The sequence below is a fragment of the Aquarana catesbeiana genome, linkage group LG04, assembly GCF_042186555.1.
Source record: "Aquarana catesbeiana isolate 2022-GZ linkage group LG04, ASM4218655v1, whole genome shotgun sequence".
In the NCBI taxonomy this organism is placed as follows: Eukaryota; Metazoa; Chordata; class Amphibia; order Anura; family Ranidae; genus Aquarana; species Aquarana catesbeiana.
The window spans coordinates 79,634,246-79,652,114 of NC_133327.1; the positions used below are offsets into that span (position 1 = coordinate 79,634,246).

Below are 17,869 nucleotides of genomic sequence, written 5' to 3' on the forward strand. Positions count from 1 at the left end.
GTAGCAGTGAGAAGTGTATGGGGAGTTTGTGGATGGGTGGATACAGCCTGCAGCCTCCTCTCCTTCCTCCTCCTCCCATTCTCTTTACTACGTCTAGCTCATTGGCTGCTCAGAGGTCGCCATTACTTTCTCCATTCCTCCGGCAGATTCCTTGTACAGATCACTCCCCTCCTCCTTAGTGAGTCATGAGTAGAGGGTGTTGGTTCATCTCCCTCCTGCCTGTTGTATACGTCTGATGCGGAAGTGTCACACTTCTGCAGCATCTCATTGTATCTATAGCAGCTCCTGAAACTTTTGCTTTACCTCTTGCAGGGTCTGAACACGAGCGCAGCGCACGTCGTCACAGAAACTGGGCCCCCTCTGCTCGTCGACAACAGCGAAAACTTCGCTTCAGAAACAGCGAACGAGAGATCCGAGTGCTGCGAAGACAGTGAAACGCCATGAGCGCAACGAAAGAAAATCCTGCCCCGGACACGACTCAGCCACCCAAGACGGAGGCATTGGGCCTGCCGGACAGCAGCGCGGCCAAGGCGTTTTATGACAGCGTCGCCTCCAAGAAAAAGCCCAAACTGGTACGTACAGAAACTTAAAACGCACATTAAAGATAACCTGTCTCCAAAGAGAAAAAAGGTAGACATTGCAGTCAGGACCAATAAGAGGATGAGGCCTATCAGTTCATGAGAACTAGAGACAACGCTCGCAGTGATGTCATCAACCCTCTTTTCTTATACAGCAATGTAGTTCATGTGTATTTAAAGTTAAAACTATGGAGGGTTATTTACTAAAACTGGAGCAAGCAAAATTCGGTGCAGCTCTGCATAGTAATCAATCAGCTTCTAGTTTTTAATGCCAAAGCTTAACTGAACAAGCTGAAGTTAGAAGCTGATTGGCTACCTTGCACAGCTGCATTTGATTCTGAGTGCTCCAGTTTTAGTAAATCTCCCCCTATATGTCCAGGGTCGTATGTCCTTGCGATTGTGCAAATACTGGTGTATACCTGCATACAGCCATTGATTTCTGTGGGTGACACCCAGGCAGGGAAATACACCCGAATGTCTGTTTTCCTTCCCTAGCTGTGTCCTGATTGTTGTCACAGGGAATGAAAGTTAGGGAAACTCTTCTATCACCAGAACAGGAACATCGGCTCATTTACACTTGCATTGTCTGTGAAAAGCGATCTGCTGCTGCAGCATGTGTATATCCCTGTATGGCTGCCTTTACAGCTTTAGTTAAGAGGAGGCAATTGAGGGATGGTAAATAAAAAGTGGCTTTATGCCTATTTTTACCACCCCAAAACGCAAGTGTAAACTAGACCTAATGGGGACAAGGGAGGAATCGCCTCCCTTTAAAAAGATCTCCTTTCACTTCCTGTAGTATCTATGGGACAGGAAGTTAAAGGGTAATCTCCCTAATGGGGGACATGGAAAAACAAACCTTTAGCCTAGGTTCACACTGACTGCAGGTTAGAAATCGTACGTGTTCAATTGAACTCGCATGATTTCATACCCGTATGTCAGTCCGACTTCGGGAGCGATTTCAGAGACACCTGTGTGTGTTCCTGCATAGATGTCTATACAAATCACCCCCTGAAGTCGCCAAAGGTAGTACAGGAACTACTTTTGGGAATCGGTGCAGCGCCGCACTGATTCGGATGGTGCCATTGCTGGCAATAGCCGCCGATTTGGCATGCGATTTGACATTTGAGATGTCAAATCACATGCCAAATCGGACCAATTCGAACCTAGGCTTACAAGCATTTTAACACTCTATACAACACTAAAAGAAAATTGTCGGCTTCAGATATACTTTAATATAGCACCGTCCCTCGGTTTGTCTGTGTCCCAGTGCAGTGTTCATTAGGTCCAGTATTCCATTCCATTGTGGCTGGTCAGATTAGGTTCACATTTTTGCATGATGGGAATGCGTGAACAATCGTGCACGCTCCCAACACGCAAGAGAAATGCGTTGCTTTTTAGCAGACATGCGGGAGTGCCATTATTTCCTAATGGAACCCCCACGCATGAATAAAATGTCTGCAAAACCCCATGGTGCCATAGCACGATGCAGTTCTGTACGGTGCGGTTTTACAAAAATGGTTTGGGACTTTTTTTTCCCCAAGGTTTGTGCAGGTGGGGCAGCACATTGAAATGAATGGACTGTGTCCTACTCACAGACAGATAGAAAGGAGACTAAATAAATGCTGTTATATGTTAATTAAAATTATTTAAAAGAGAAGTATGGGAATCATACTTACCTAGGTGGATGCAGCATCAGTTCGATGCTGCATCTGTCCACCGTCAGCCCTAAGAACCAATCGATTAAACACTGCTGATTGCTCAGTTCCCAGGGCTTCCTGAGCAGAGAGCTGGTGACTTTCAGTCTCTGCTCTGCCCCCCTCACTGGAGCGCTGGGCTGTGGATGGGGCATGAGCGGCCGGCTCAGGCTTTCAGCGGCTCTCTGAGAGGCTGAGCCGGGTGCCGCTCCAGGTATGTGGGTGGATCCTGACCATATGGTCACAATCCTTCCCGAGCCTGGACCGGCTCTGTGACATCAGCCGACAGCAGGCTTCAGCCTGGGTCACAGGAGTGCAGAACGAACTGCACTCCTGTGATCCACAGAATAAGTACGAGCTTTGGCTGTACTTCTCCTTTAAGGCTTTAAGGCTCCTTTAAGGCTTTAAGACTTTAACTTACAAAGCCATCCACAACCTGGCCCCCAGTTACCTCACTAAACTAGTCTTAAAATACCAACCTAATCGCTCTCTTTGCTCCTCTCAAGACCTCCTGCTCTCAAACCCCCTTGTCAACTCATCACATGCTCGCCTTCAGGACTTCTCCAGAGCCTATCCCATCCTCTGGAATGCTCTACCCCAATCTGTCCGATTTTCTCCTACTTTATCCATTTTCAGACGATCCCTGAAAACTCATCTCTTCAGAGAAGTCTATCTGCCCCACCTAACAACTGTACATTTATCTTCTATATCAGCACATCCCCCACAGTTATTACCTCTTGTATCTCTTGACCTTCCCTCTTAGATTGTAAGCTCTAAGGAGCAGGGCCCTCTGATTCCTACTGTATCAAATTGTATTGTATTTGTACTGTCTACCCTCAAGTTGTAAAGCGCTACGTAAACTGTTGGCGCTATATAAATCCTGTATAATAATAATAATAGTAATAAAAGGCTGATTTCCAGGTAATTTTTTTTTGTTTGCATAGAAGTATGCATATTCCATACCTGGCTGATCCCTGCGGAAGCTGGAAATAACCATATTAGTCGCTGCTAATACAGTTATGCTCACTGTCTTCTCAGTCCTGTGCCAAGCTGCTGCCTTGCTGCATAGAGAACACAGGGGGTCACTTGCTCAGCACAGGTGCCGTTGAGAAAATGCCTTGTATTTTTCTCAATAAATACATGGTGTTCTCCAATTGGATGAGGTGGATATTGTGAGGTCACTGCTCCACTTCATCCACTCAGAGAAAGCTTTGCATTTATTGAGAAAAATGCAAGGCGTTTTCTGAATGACGTTTGTGCCAAGTGAGTCGATGCCCCACCAGTGGTTACTATGCAGCTGGGCATCCACTCCGCACCGAGCCCAGACGACAGCAAGGGTTACTGTAGTAGCAGCAACTACTACAGTGATTCTCCGCTTCTACAGGAATTGGTTGGGTGTGGAATATGTACACTAAAATTGGTCCAAGCTGGACCAATTTAAAAATGCTAAAAAAAAGTCCTAAACTTTAAGTACAGCTAGTGTAAGCACCTAAATCTGTCTTCCTGTATTCCCATGAATAGCTGAGGAGGGGGCGGGGCTAGGAACCAACAAAGCTCTGCTGTAGTGCACAGTGAACATGGCATAGGAGCAAGTGAAATAGGGAATCTATGTTCCCTATTATTGGGTAAACTTATTGTCATGTATGCATTCAGTCTTTGTATGGCATGACCTACGGTCATGAAGTTCGATATAACTACCTTTAGCTCTCTTAATGCCAGTTTTTTTTTTTGTTTTTTTACACATCACACAAGCTATTTAGGAAATCTACAGTAGCCAATCAGAAAGCATTGTCTAGTTTATACTGCCAGCAGCATTGCTGGACAGGTACGGGCAGATCTTTGTTTTGACCAGTTCCTGCAGGGTGATTGGCCATGGAAAGACAAGTCAGCTTTAGTGATCTGTTAGGCTTGAATGTACACCAGTGTGAGGGCCTTGTTTGCCTGCATGGGATGCACAAGTGTTCCATGCATCCGTGTTCAGGCAGTCCCATTTATATCTATTGGAACTCAGCGGCTGCACAGACAGACGCTGATCCCAATTTGACATCCAAGTGGGTGCAGATGCGTGTCCCTAAAATCACACTGTCTGTGTTCGGGGACACCACCCACACAGATAGCAGGTTGGGAGCAGCGGTAGTGTCCCCATAGATATGAATGGGACTTCCTAAACACGGATGCATGGAACACCTGTGCATCCCATGCAGCCAAACAAGCCCCTCACGTGGAGGTACACTCATGTGAATGAAGCCTTACATGGATCTACTGCCAACGAGTATGACTAAGCTAAAATCTTTAGTGAAAAGCCATTGTGACCGGTGTGCGGGTTTGTCCAGCCCTGCAGGTTGCCACCTCTTTACACTTTGCGCAATGTTATTTTTTAAACCCAACACTGATTGTCATTTATCTGCCCTTTCAGCCCAAGCCGCAGAATGCAATAACCATTGCAGTGTCATCCCGTGTCCTGTTCAACATGGTGGAAGAGAGGAAGATGTATGAGGATGAAGGTGTAGAGAAATATGTCCTCTATCAACAGGAACATGAAGAAGAACCTCTCAAGCCAGGTCCTGCGTTCCCTTTTGTAAAGGTAGGCTGGGTTACCTGACTACTTGGTATGTTATTATAAAATTGGGGCTCATTCACATTATCATCCGTTCAGCTGTGTCGATCTGTATGGATCAACAAAGGCTCAATACAAGGGCACATAAATAACAATATTTTTCTATGTGCCCCATTCCCACCACAGTGAGGCATTGAGGTGGATTTCGATGCATTTGCCATGTTGCCTTTTTACACAGCGGAAATTACCGTAACGCATAGCACCTCGCTGCAGTGCATAGGCTTGAATGAAGTGACACTGCCATAAACTTCGAAAAAAAGAGTTAAGAGTATCTTGTGTTGTTGTAGCAAACAAAAAGCATCGCCTGTCGCTGCCCCACTTGCAGGCTGGTGTAAATGAGCCCTTATGCCACATACACACGACCGGTTTTGCCGTTGGAATAAACCCCGAAGGTTTCTCCGACAGAACTCCGACGGAATTCCATTCAAGCGGTCTTGCCTACATACGGTCAACCCAAAGTCCGACCAAAGTCCCACCGTCCAGAACGCGGTGACGTACAACACTTACGATGGGACTAGAAAAAGGAAGTGCAATAGCCAGTAGCCAATAGCTTCCGTTTCGTACTTGCTTCAGAGCATGCGTCGTTTTTGGTACGTCGGAACAGCATACAGACAATCAGTTTTCCCGATAGGAATTGGTTCCATCGGAAATATTTAAAACATGTTTCATTTCCAGGTCCGTCAGAATTTTCGAAAATAAAAGTCCGATGAGGGCCTACACACGATCTGAATAGACGATGAAAAGCTTCCGTTGGACTTTTTCTGTTGGACATTCCGCTTGTGTGTACGCGGCTTTAGGGCCTAGCAGCGAGCCTGGGTTCACACATATGGGAACACAGACATCGCATTTCTGATCACATGCAATGTCTGTGCAATGCGAATTCAGCCATACAGTTGTATGGCTGAACTCACATTGGATTGGCACAAAAGAGGTGCAGGAACCCCCTTATTTTTCCCCCCTCACTGGAATTAGAACACCCATGCGATCCGATTCCTGTCCAAATTCGCAGTTTGCACTGCGATCTGCGAACCGATCTGGGGGTGTCATTAACTTTGTACTGACACCCGCAGTGGTTCGCAGAGGGCAGCGTGAACTGCCTGCGAGGGAGAGGTGATGCAGGAACTGGCACTGGAATCGCTCTGGTTCCCGCATTGCATATGTGTGAACCGGGGCTGATGGGCCATTAATCACAGCAGTCAACCAGGTTTTTTGTATTTAGACAAAAATGAAGGTTTTGATTGGTTGCTATAGATTTTTACACTTTGCTGACTCCTATTTGTCTTACTGAAGGAACAACTCAACACAAAACCACGGATTGGAAAGAAGATTGTTTGATTCCCCCAACAACACAGTCCGTGTTGATGGGGGAATCACTCCTGCAGTGCTACCGTGTTCTGTCGATGGGGAGTACTCCCCACCTGTAGAGTACAACGGTCACTGCTGGGCGGCTTTAGCCACTGTCAGGGATTGGGCAAAAAAAAAAAAAAAACGACAGGCTGATGACTGATGACTGATGACTTCAGTACAACCAGCCTGCCCATAGACAGATCAACATTTGGCTGGTTCTTGCTGAATTGGCCCAAGTTCCATCCATCTTTCGCCGGCTTTAGTGTCCATGTTATAGAGCATAATATACCTCTATCAGTAATAATAATAAAAAAATGGTGCACTAATTCAAGAAGCTATGCAGCCAAAAATAGACAAGTATGCATGAATGACTGTCTTTAATAAAAAAAAAAAATATTGCAGTAACATGTGATACTATGCAATAACGTTGTCTATTTTTAGGGCGATATATTATTCTTTGATATTTATTTTGTAGATTCGTTTTGGTTGGTTGTGAGGTCCATAGCAGCGCATGTACTTAGGGTTGCCACCTGTCCGGTTTTGACAAATGCGTCCGGGTTTCAGACCACCGGACACAAATACCTCCAGTCCAACTGATCTAATGGGGGTCTTTATGGGGAGCCCTTCTATTAGGGAGGGGGTGACACTGACCTCTGTATTATGAAGAAGGGGGGTGACACTGACCTCTTTATTATGAAGAAAGGGGGTGACACTGACCTCTGTATTATGAAGAAGGGGGGGTGACACTGACCTCTGTATTATGAAGAGGGGGGGTGACACTGACCTCTGTATTATGAAGAGGGGGGGTGACACTGACCTCTGTATTATGAAGAGGGGGGGTGACACTGACCTCTGTATTATGAAGAAGGGGGGGTGACACTGACCTCTGTATTATGAAGAGGGGGGGTGACACTGACCTCTGTATTATGAATAAGGGGGGTGATATTGACCTCTGTATTATGAAGGGGGGGGGTGACACTGACCTCTGTATTATGAAGAAGGGGGGGTGACACTGACCTCTGTATTATGAAGAAGAGGGGTGACACTGACCTCTGTATTATGAAGAAGGGGGGTGACATTGACCTCTGTATTATGAAGGGGGGGCGGTGACACTGATCTCTGTATTATGAAGAAGGGGGGTGACACTGACCTCTGTATTCTGAAGAAGGGGGGGTGACACTGACCTCTGTATTATGAAGAAGGGGGGTGACATTGACCTCTGTATTATGAAGGGGGGGCGGTGACACTGATCTCTGTATTATGAAGAAGGGGGGTGACACTGACCTCTGTATTCTGAAGAAGGGGGGGTGACACTGACCTCTGTATTATGAAGAGGGGGGTGATATTGACCTCTGTATTATGAAGAGGGGGGGTGACACTGACCTCTGTATTATGAAGAAGGGGGGTGACACTGACCTCTGTATTATGAAGAAGGGGGGTGACACTGACCTCTGTATTATGAAGAAGGGGGGGTGACACTGACCTCTGTATTATGAAGAGGGGGGTGATATTGACCTCTGTATTATGAAGAGGGGGGGGGTGACACTGACCTCTGTATTATGAAGAAGGGGGGTGACACTGACCTCTGTATTATGAAGAAGGGGGGTGACACTGACCTCTGTATTATGAAGAAGGGGGGTGACACTGACCTCTGTATTATGAAGAAGGGGGGTGACACTGACCTCTGTATTATGAAGAAGGGGGGGTGACACTGACCTCTGTATTATGAAGAAGGGGGGTGATATTGACCTCTGTATTATGAGGAGGGGGGGGTGACACTCACCTCTGTATTATGAAGAAGGGGGTGACACTGACCTCTGTATTATGAAGAAGGGGGGTGACATTGACCTCTGTATTATGAAGAGGGGGGGTGACACTGATCTCTGTATTATGAAGAAGGGGGGTGACACTGACCTCTGTATATGAAGAGGGGGGGTGACACTGACCTCTGTATTATGAAGAAGGGGGGTGACACTGACCTCTGTATTATGAAGAAGGGGGGTGAGACTGACCTCTGTATTATGAAGAAGGGGGGGGGGGTGACACTGACCTCTGTATTATGAAGAGGGGGGTGATATTGACCTCTGTATTATGAAGAGGGGGGGTGATATTGACCTCTGTATTATGAAGAAAGGGGGTGACACTGACCTCTGTATTATGAAGAAGGGGGGTGACACTGACCTCTGTATTATGAAGAAGGGGGGTGACACTGACCTCTGTATTATGAAGAAGGGGGGTGACACTCACCTCTGTATTATGAAGAGGGGGGGGGGGGGTGATATTGACTTCTGTATTATGAAGAAAGGGGGTGACACTGACCTCTGTATTATGAAGAAGGGGGGTGACACTGACCTCTGTATTATGAAGAGGGGGGTGATATTGACCTCTGTATTATGAAGAGGGGGGGTGATATTGACCTCTGTATTATGAAGAAAGGGGGTGACACTGACCTCTGTATTATGAAGAAGGGGGGTGACACTGACCTCTGTATTATGAAGAAGGGGGGTGACATTGACCTCTGTATTATGAAGAGGGGGGGTGACATTGACCTCTGTATTATGAAGAAGGGGGGTGACACTGACCTCTGTATTATGAAGAAGGGGGGTGACACTCACCTCTGTATTATGAAGAGGGGGGGTGATATTGACCTCTGTATTATGAAGAAAGGGGGTGACACTGACCTCTGTATTATGAAGAAGGGGGGTGACACTGACCTCTGTATTATGAAGAAGGGGGGTGACATTGACCTCTGTATTATGAAGGGGGGGGTGACACTGACCTCTGTATTATGAAGAAGGGGGGTGACACTGACCTCTGTATTATGAAGAAGGGGGGTGACACTCACCTCTGTATTATGAAGAAGGGGGGTGACATTGACCTCTGTATTATGAAGGGGGGGGGGGGTGACACTGATCTCTGTATTATAAAGAAGGGGGGGGTGACATTGACCTCTGTATTATGAAGAAGGGGGGTGACACTGACCTCTGTATTATGAATAAGGGGGGTGACATTGACCTCTGTATTATGAAGGGGGGGGGTGACACTGATCTCTGTATTATGAAGAAGGGGGGTGACACTGACCTCTGTATTATGAATAAGGGGGGTGACATTGACCTCTGTATTATGAAGAAGGGGGGTGACACTGACCTCTGTATTATGAATAAGGGGGGTGATATTGACCTCTGTATTATGAATAAGGGGGGTGACATTGACCACTGTATTATGAAGAGGGGGGGGTGACACTGATCTCTGTATTATGAAGAAGGGGGGTGACACTCACCTCTGTATTATGAAGAAGGGGGGTGACACTCACCTCTGTATTATGAAGAAGGGGGTGACACTGATCTCTGTATTATGAGGAGGGGGATGACACCTAGGGTCGCCACCTGACCTGAATTCACCTGGACAGTCTGGGTTTTGAGTCACACACAAATCTGTTAACATCTGTTACCGCAGTTTGGCCACACCCACTGTTTGCTGCGCCGCATTACTACTTCCCAAGGTGTCCCAGGTCTTTTACAATCCTAGTACAACAAAGTATTCGGGTCTGGCTTGAAGAAAGTGGCAACCCTACACGTACTTCATATTTAATTTTTATACTTCTATCAGTATTGACATCCTCCTAACCTCATCTGTGTTTTTCTGAGCTCCTGTAATGACAAGCAGCAGGCCTGAAGGCACCCCCTACACTTAACATTCCTCCTGGGCAGCAGAGCTGACATGCCATACATAGCAGTGTGACAGTGAGGCTTCAGGCCTAAGCTATCTCACCATCCCCATCCACACCACATTCCTGCTCAGCTGTGGACATGACTCACACCCCGGCTGCAGGCAGTAAGGGAGGGAGGGGATAGTAAGTGAATGACTCCGCCAAATCCCAGCTACTGTAATCAGGCAGTTAGACAGGTGTGTTTACATCCTACGCTTTGTATATGTGTTTAACCCCTGTCAGGTTTGATTAGGTGACAATAAGTAAAGTAGAAGAAGAGGGGTCGTTTTTTCCCTTATTTAAACTGGCAGTGATACAGGCTGTCTATACACTAAGGGTTAGGAATGGCAAAAATGATCCACCACCCCGTCTTGTTGGGAAGACAATACCATCCATTGAATGCAAACCATTCACCTGAGGGGCGGCCACATAACGGCGTGCAATGCACACAGTTGCAGCAAAGTGGTACAAGTTTTTAGGATTTAAAATAGGCAGTGAGGAGGTGACATAAGGCCACCTCACGCCTGTCAGACCCCGTCAGCACTCCACCACAGAGGGCGAAGCTCATGCAAATGGACCCATATGTGTGTTTGTAGCATATTTCTGCACATATAAATGCAAGTGATGAATTTTAATGGTGTGATTCACACTTTGCATTTGGGTGTGTTCAGTTTCGCTGCAGGCGCAGTTTATTTGCAGGCTGAAATGTGCTTTAGTATAAAAATCTCAGCGTTTTCCCACACTCAGGGTGTTGCAGATGGCACATACATCCAGCCATGGTAGTGAATGGCTGTACAAGCTTTAGCTTGCGTAAACGCTGTTGCTCTTTTGCTACGCGGTTCATCCATGCATACACGTATAGTGGATTTCCTGAACGCCATAGTGTCCCGTTTGGAGAATTCATCATATGCACATGGGGCTCCCAGATGCGACAAACCACAGGGAATTTTACGCTGGAGGGTGTTTGTGCCTGAAAATGTTTATGTGCATGTACCCTTAGGCCTCGTGCACACTGGACCTTATAATAACGTTATAAAAACGCAAAAAGCTTTGCAGTGGGTTTTTCAACTCTTTAAGCGTTTTAGCAATAGCGTTTTTTACCAGGGATTTTTTTTTTTTTTTTCATTGGGATCAAAAACGTTAAAAAAACGCTGGTGAGCCGTTTTTGAGCGTTTATCTTTTTATACATTAGAGCGTTTTTACAGCTGAAAAACTCCTCTCAGAACCCACTAGTTTTGGGGTTTTTTTACAGCCAAAAAACGCCCCAGCCAAAAACAGCTGATAACAGCCTATGGGGGTTATTTACTAAAGGCAAATTCACTTTGCACTACAAGTGCACTTGGAAGTGCAGTCGTTGTAGATCTGAGGAGGACATGCAAGGAAAATAAAAAAATAGCATTTTTGCTTGAACATGATTGTATGATAAAATCAGCAGAGCTTCCCCTCATTTCAGATCTTCCCCTCAGATCTAAAGAGACTGCACTTCCAAGGGCACTTGTAGTGCAAATTTTATTTGCCTTTACTAAATCAACCCCTATGTGTGCATGGACACATAGGATAACAAGCTGGAGAGTTTATTGACTGTAGAAAAAAACATCTGAAGCCAAAAACAGCAGCTGTAAAAACATACAAAAACATCCAGTGTGCATGAGGCCTTATGCCCCGTACACACGGTCGGACTTTGTTCGGACATTCCGACAACGAAATCCTAGGATTTTTTTCCAACGGATGTTGGCTCAAACTTGTCTTGCATACACACGGTCACACAAAGTTGTCGGAAAATCCGATCGTTCTGAACGCGGTGGCGTAAAACACATAGGTCGGGACTATAAACGGGGCAGTGGCCAATAGCTTTCATCTCTTTATTTATTCTGAGCATGCCTGGCACTTTGTCCGTCGGATTTGTGTACACACGATCAGAATTTCCGACAACGGATTTTGTTGTCGGAAAACTTTATATCCTGCTCTCAAACTTTTTGTGTCGGAAAATCCGATGGAAAATGTCCGATGGAGTCCACACACGGTCAGAATGTACGACAACACGCTCCGATCGGACATTTTCCATCGGAAAATCCGACAGTGTGTACGGGGCATTAAGGCCCGTACACACGATACGAAAATTGGAAGTAAAATTTCTCCCAACGAACGATCTGCCGATTTTCGGATCGTTAGTATGGTGCTTTCGACAGCCGACTCCAGTTTTCCATTCGACAAAAGCTGGATGTGCAGACTATAACATTTTTGTCGTATGTGAACTTAACGTCCGATTTATGTTTAATTAGTATGGATTTTCGTACGAAAAAAAATCATAAGAACAAGACTACGCATGCTCAGAAATGAAAGAATAAATAGAAAACAATTCAACACATTACTTCACTTCTGAAGTTGTATCCTGTCGTACGAGAACTTTCATATGGTGAGTAACCTCTTCACTTTCAACATGAGACTAGCATGCAACAAAAAAATGGACGAACGGTCGTCTGAAAATCTGATTGCGTGTATGAGGCTTTAGGCTCGGTTCACACCTATGCAGTTTGTTTTTGGTCGTTTCTGCAGTGTTTTTTTGCGAGGTGTCGTTCTTCTACTGCTCCATCATTGGTGAGTAAGATTCTGCAGCATTTTGGACAGTGAGGAAGAGACATCTTGAAAGCATGAAAGCAGGTTATCATTCTACTTGGCAATCCTGTTGCTGATAAATTGCCTCTAGTGACAGGATCACTAAACTGATATGGGCCTAGCATAGGGTTGCCACTTTTTCTTCAAGTCAAACTCGAACACTTTAGCAGCGCACAGCAATTTTTTTTTTTTTTATAGTATAATCTATACATATATTTAGCAATTAAATAACAAATCTAATCATATTAAGTTAATCACAAGAGTACTGCTTTACATCAGAGTCTACAGAGTTCCCCTTTTACATCTGAATCCGCAGAGTTCCCCTTTTACATCTGACTAAAATCAAATTAAGTGCAGCACTAAATACAAAGTATCCCCTGAGGGATATATAGCGCATTAAATAAACAATATATAAAGTGCAATATGCAAAATGTGTTCTTATAGTGTATACAGTATATAAATAATAGCAGGTAAAAAACAATCGATTGTTAGTGTTAGCTTTGGGCAGTTTGGAGGAGTGTGTAACAGACACTCTTGGCTTACACAACTGCAGCCAGAAACCCTGCTGGGAAGCAAAAGCTAAGTCTGAATATTGTGTCCGCGTTGTAAGCACTTTTCAACCCGGACACATGATTCCAAACCCGAACTGTCTGGGTGAATCCCGGACAGGTGGCAACCCTAGCCTAGCAGGATTATGGGAAGGTACACACGGTTATCTACCATGATGGCTCTGCTTCTGCAGTTTCCTGATCCTCCAGGATTCTAATGTCAAAATGCAGCTTCAGTCTCATGTTGTGGTTATAAAAAACTGCCATGTAATGTGCAAAGTACTGGATTATATGACATTGAAGAAATTACTATATAGGTGTTGTGTACTGTGATCGTGTACTGCTGTATTGGGCTGTGTGTACTGAACCCTCTCTGCATGGATTCTCTTGTATCTCTTTATAAATGCATATATAAAAAGGCAAGCTAAATATTTGCCGTGGACCCCTGTTGTTAGTCCTGCTCTGAAAAGGATCGTTCTCAGTCCACACTGTCATTCAGGACACAGCAGGACAGATAAAAAATGATGTTACTGAGGAGGCCTGTAATACATCCATAGGCAGCTACTGGCCTGTGCCATTTTCAGTGTGCTGCTCTGGGTAACCATAGAGCTTCCTGGCCTCTGTCCACCTCAAATTATATTAAACATTGAACAGTTAACGGTTTATGTTCTGTTACTTAAAGAAGGAAAAGGTAGTCGTGTGGCCTGATGCATGAATCATTAAAACAAGGATTTTATTATAAACAAAATGAGTGCATACAAGGAAATACTACATATTCGTACATATGAATTAAAAGCAATGTTATACATTTTGGTAGATTGATATGAAGTGTTAGCCAATTATTCGAAGTATCCCTTCTGTGGCTAAAGCGTTTCGAGGGTTTTCCTCTTCATCGGTTCTTAGAGAGCCAAATCTAATTTGTGTTTTAAAATGTATAAAAATAGAGGAGGCTGGATGGGTAGTGTAACACTACATAGGGGGTATAATTTTGCGGGCGGATTCTCTTTCGATGTATGGGTTAACCTTCTGCATCACAGCACTCACAGCACCGTAGGAATGGTGTGTACATATAGGGTCGTCTGTTTGTTGTTGTTGGTCTTGGAGACCTGGTGGTTGATTCCGGTGGAGCACTTCCTGTATCTGGGTAACAAGACCGCATTGCGCAGCCGCTCACCTCTACTCTACCAAGCATCAAAACTATGAGCGCTAATTCTGCACAACACGGCTGCAGTGTAGTAGCAGACACTGTACAGCCACAGCGCAGGTGAATCGCCCAGAATAGCCCAGCAACAATGTGGATATCCAGTCACAGGTCCTTGGCTGCAATACCGGAATGAACCACCGCGAAGGATAACCCATACAGCGAAAGAGAATACGCCCGCAAAACTATACCACCTATGTACACTACCCATCCAGCCTCCTCTATCTATTTTTTTACATTTTAAAACACAGATTAGATTTGGCTCTCTAAGGCTCTGATGAAGAGATAAACCCTCGAAACATGTTAGCCAATCATTCGAGTATCCCTTGTGTGGATAACACCTCATATCAATCTACCAAGTGTTTAACATTGCTTTTTATTCATATGTATGAATACATAGTATTTCCTTGTATACACTCATTTTGTTTATTATAAACTCCTTGTTTTAATGATTCGTGCATCAGGCCACGCGCCTTTCTTTTCCTTCTTTACATAGCATTTCCGACATCCCCTAGTCGGCATAGGCAGTGGGGCATGCATGGTCTCTTTACATACACACCACTAAGAAATACTACCACCCTGACTAAGGCCCTCTGCAGAGCGCAGAAGAATATCTTTTCTGTTTATATCTTTATGTTCATACTATCTGTATGTAGCACCCACTAGTTAGGTAGGTGCTAGAGCGAGGATTTTTCTGGCAGAGTAGGTACATTTAGGCAGGCCAAGCTGGTTGCTAGGCTTGTTTGTTTTTATTCTGGGCTGGGAGTGGCTCAGGGTAGCAGCTGGTGACTCATAGGCAGCATCATTGACACCTCCCTCTTCTTTCTAGACATTGCTAGAAAGATCTGGAAGGAGAGGAGGACTAGAGAGGTGGAGCTTCCTGGGGTGTTTTAGGGAGCTCTGACCAATCCCCAACCTGGATTGGCAGTGGGCAGGCCTCCTTAAATACCTGGGGTCAGTCCTGCTGGGGAGTAGTTGTCGGGTGGAAGAGCTGGAGAGAGAGAGTATGGAGGCTGTCGGGGCCCACGGGGAGCTCCCCAGTCTGGGGGGGTGACCCTGGGCTGGGGCTTGGGTGCATCCAGGAGGAGTGACGAGATCTTGGAAGAGAGGCATATGAGAGAGCAAGTAGAGGACAGCCGGAGAGAACACTTCTAAGAGTCTCCAGAGAGGACAACTGGTTGCAACTGGGAGGGTGAGTGGAGCACAGTCGGGAGGACTGGGGAGGCACGCCTGAGAGAACTGGGAGATTGTAGTTTGAGATGGGTGCAGAACCAGAAGAGAGGACTGTGGGAAGGGCAGTGGAGAGAGGTCATTGTAGCCAGGCTGGCTGGCAGGACCTGAAGTGAGGCATCTGGGTGTGGTAGCTGATTAGAGGACAGTTAGCACCTGAACTATTTCTACACCACAGGAGCCCGAGGTCCCTGCCCGCAAAAGGCATTGAGGCCTGGCTGAAGCAATGTCAGGCCTACCCACGGTGCTAACTAGTCCAGAGGAGTAACAGTCTGCAGCAAGGGAAGTGCTGGTGGATTAACAGTCTGCAGCAAGGGAAGAGAAACGGTGTGCAGCAAGTGTTTGTGCTGGAGAGAAGATTGGGGTGTATATACTGGAGTGTATATAGAAGTCCCAAGCAAATTTGCACTGAATATTTCTGGGCATCCCATAATTCCCAAATTCCCATCCAAGTTTAATCCCCTTAAATAAAAAAAACAAAACAAAACACAGCTATGGACTGTTCTATGTCTCTGAGTGACTTAGAAATGGATGTCTGGCTGGGCAGGGTGATAGGTGAACCACTACATTCAGCAACCTCTACGGAGGCATGGCTACATGTTAGAGCTGCACAATTAATCGTCAAGAATCATTATCGCAATCTTGACTGAAGTGTTTCACAATTCTTTCTATGCAAAGAATTCTCTCCACTCTTCTGAAACCACAGCCCTCAAAAGAAAGGAAGAGAAAAACTGGGCAGTCTGCCAAGAATCAAAACATTTTTTATCAATTGAACTTAAGCATAAACATTGTAACAATTTGTCAATGGAATAGACTTTTGTTGGTTTCAAGTTAAAATCATTTTTTTTGCTAGAAAATTACTTAGAACTCCCAAACATTATATATATATTTTTTAGTAGACACCCTAGAGAATAAAATGGTGGTTGTTGCAATATTTTATGTCACACTGTATTTGCGCAGCGGTCTTTCAAATGCAATTTTTTTTTTTTTTTAATTACTTTAATGAATTAAAAAAAAAAAATAACCAGTAAAGTTAGCCCATTTTTTTTTTTTTTTGTATAATGTGAAAGATTTTACGTCGCGAGAATCGTAAGAGAATCGTGATCTTTTTATTCTAAGCAAAAAGAATCGTGATTCTCATTTTGGCAAGAATCGTGCACCTCTACTACATGTATATACATGTGGGATATTTTCCTTCACTTTCTCTGTGGTCACCAAAACAGGAAGTAAGCAAAACCCTACAGGCAGCAATAGGGCACTCTGTTCATAGGAAAGGGAAGTGTTAGCTTTTATTGCATTATAAAAAAAAAAAAAAATCCCCCTGACTTCTGTGTGGTCTCCAAGTCAGGAAGCAAGGGGAGTGGAGGCATGATGGTATAAACCTGACAGACAGAGGTTCTGATGCTTTCTTACTCGCAATATAAACCTGACAATGAATATATTCTTTGTCACAGTATAATGCTTTCTTACAATATAAACCTGACGGGCTCTAAAACTTTCTTATTCACAGTATAAATCTGACAGAGGTTCCAACCCTTCCCCACGCTATCCAAATAAAAGAAAATCTTTCCTAAAAAAGAAAAGGTTTAGTCTAATGTTGCACTTTTCAGACTCTTCTTTCTTTTAAAAATGTGACAAAATGATGACACAAAGGACACTATGAGGCGGATTAAGGCCCCTCTTACACGGGGCGGATCTGTTTGATGGACTCTGCTTGCTCTGCTTGACTCTGCTTGCTCTGTGGGGATCGCTCCGCTGATCCCCACTGAGCAGGTGGATGACAGGTCCGTCTCCGCTCTCTGTCTTGAGATGGACCTTTCAGAGACCCACTCTCCTCTATGGAGAGATCGAATGAAAACGGACCGCCTGCCCATTTTTCATCCGATCCAATCCGCCAGACGGATGGAAAATAGGACCACCATCCATCTGGATTTGGCTGACAGGGTCAGATCGGATAGCAGCGGGTGTCAGCGGACATTCGCCACCCCATAGGGCTGATTGCAGCATCCGATCAGGTCCGCCCCTGAGGCCCCTTTCACACAAGCTATCTGATCAGGTCCGCCTGTAGTTTTTCAGGCGGACCTGATTGGATGCTCCATTCAGCCCTATAGGGCGTCAGATGTCAACTGTCACATGTCCGCTGACACCCGCTGCTATCCGATTCTGTCTGTGAAATCCAGACGGATGGAGACTCTATTTTCCATCCATCTGGCAAATCAGATGGGATGGAATTGGATGAAAATGGACAGGCAGTCTGTTTTCATCCGATCTCCCCATAGAGGAGAGCGGGGCTCTGACAGGTCCGTCTCTGCCCAGTGAGCAGAGACGG

General features: G+C 45.2%; 1 protein-coding gene across 1 annotated transcript in view; it reads left to right on the top strand.

Moving 5' to 3' along the window:
- Positions 1-60: 60 nt before the first annotated feature.
- The window catches only part of NT5C1B (5'-nucleotidase, cytosolic IB), an 87,508-nt gene continuing 69,699 nt past the window's right edge, over positions 61-17,869 (top strand). Inside the window, exons 1-3 of the mRNA XM_073625343.1 lie at positions 61-178; positions 313-572; positions 4,689-4,856. Coding sequence (XP_073481444.1) covers positions 441-572; positions 4,689-4,856 — 300 coding nt within the window. The 5' untranslated portion in view covers positions 61-178; positions 313-440. The remainder of the gene's footprint in view (positions 179-312; positions 573-4,688; positions 4,857-17,869) is intronic.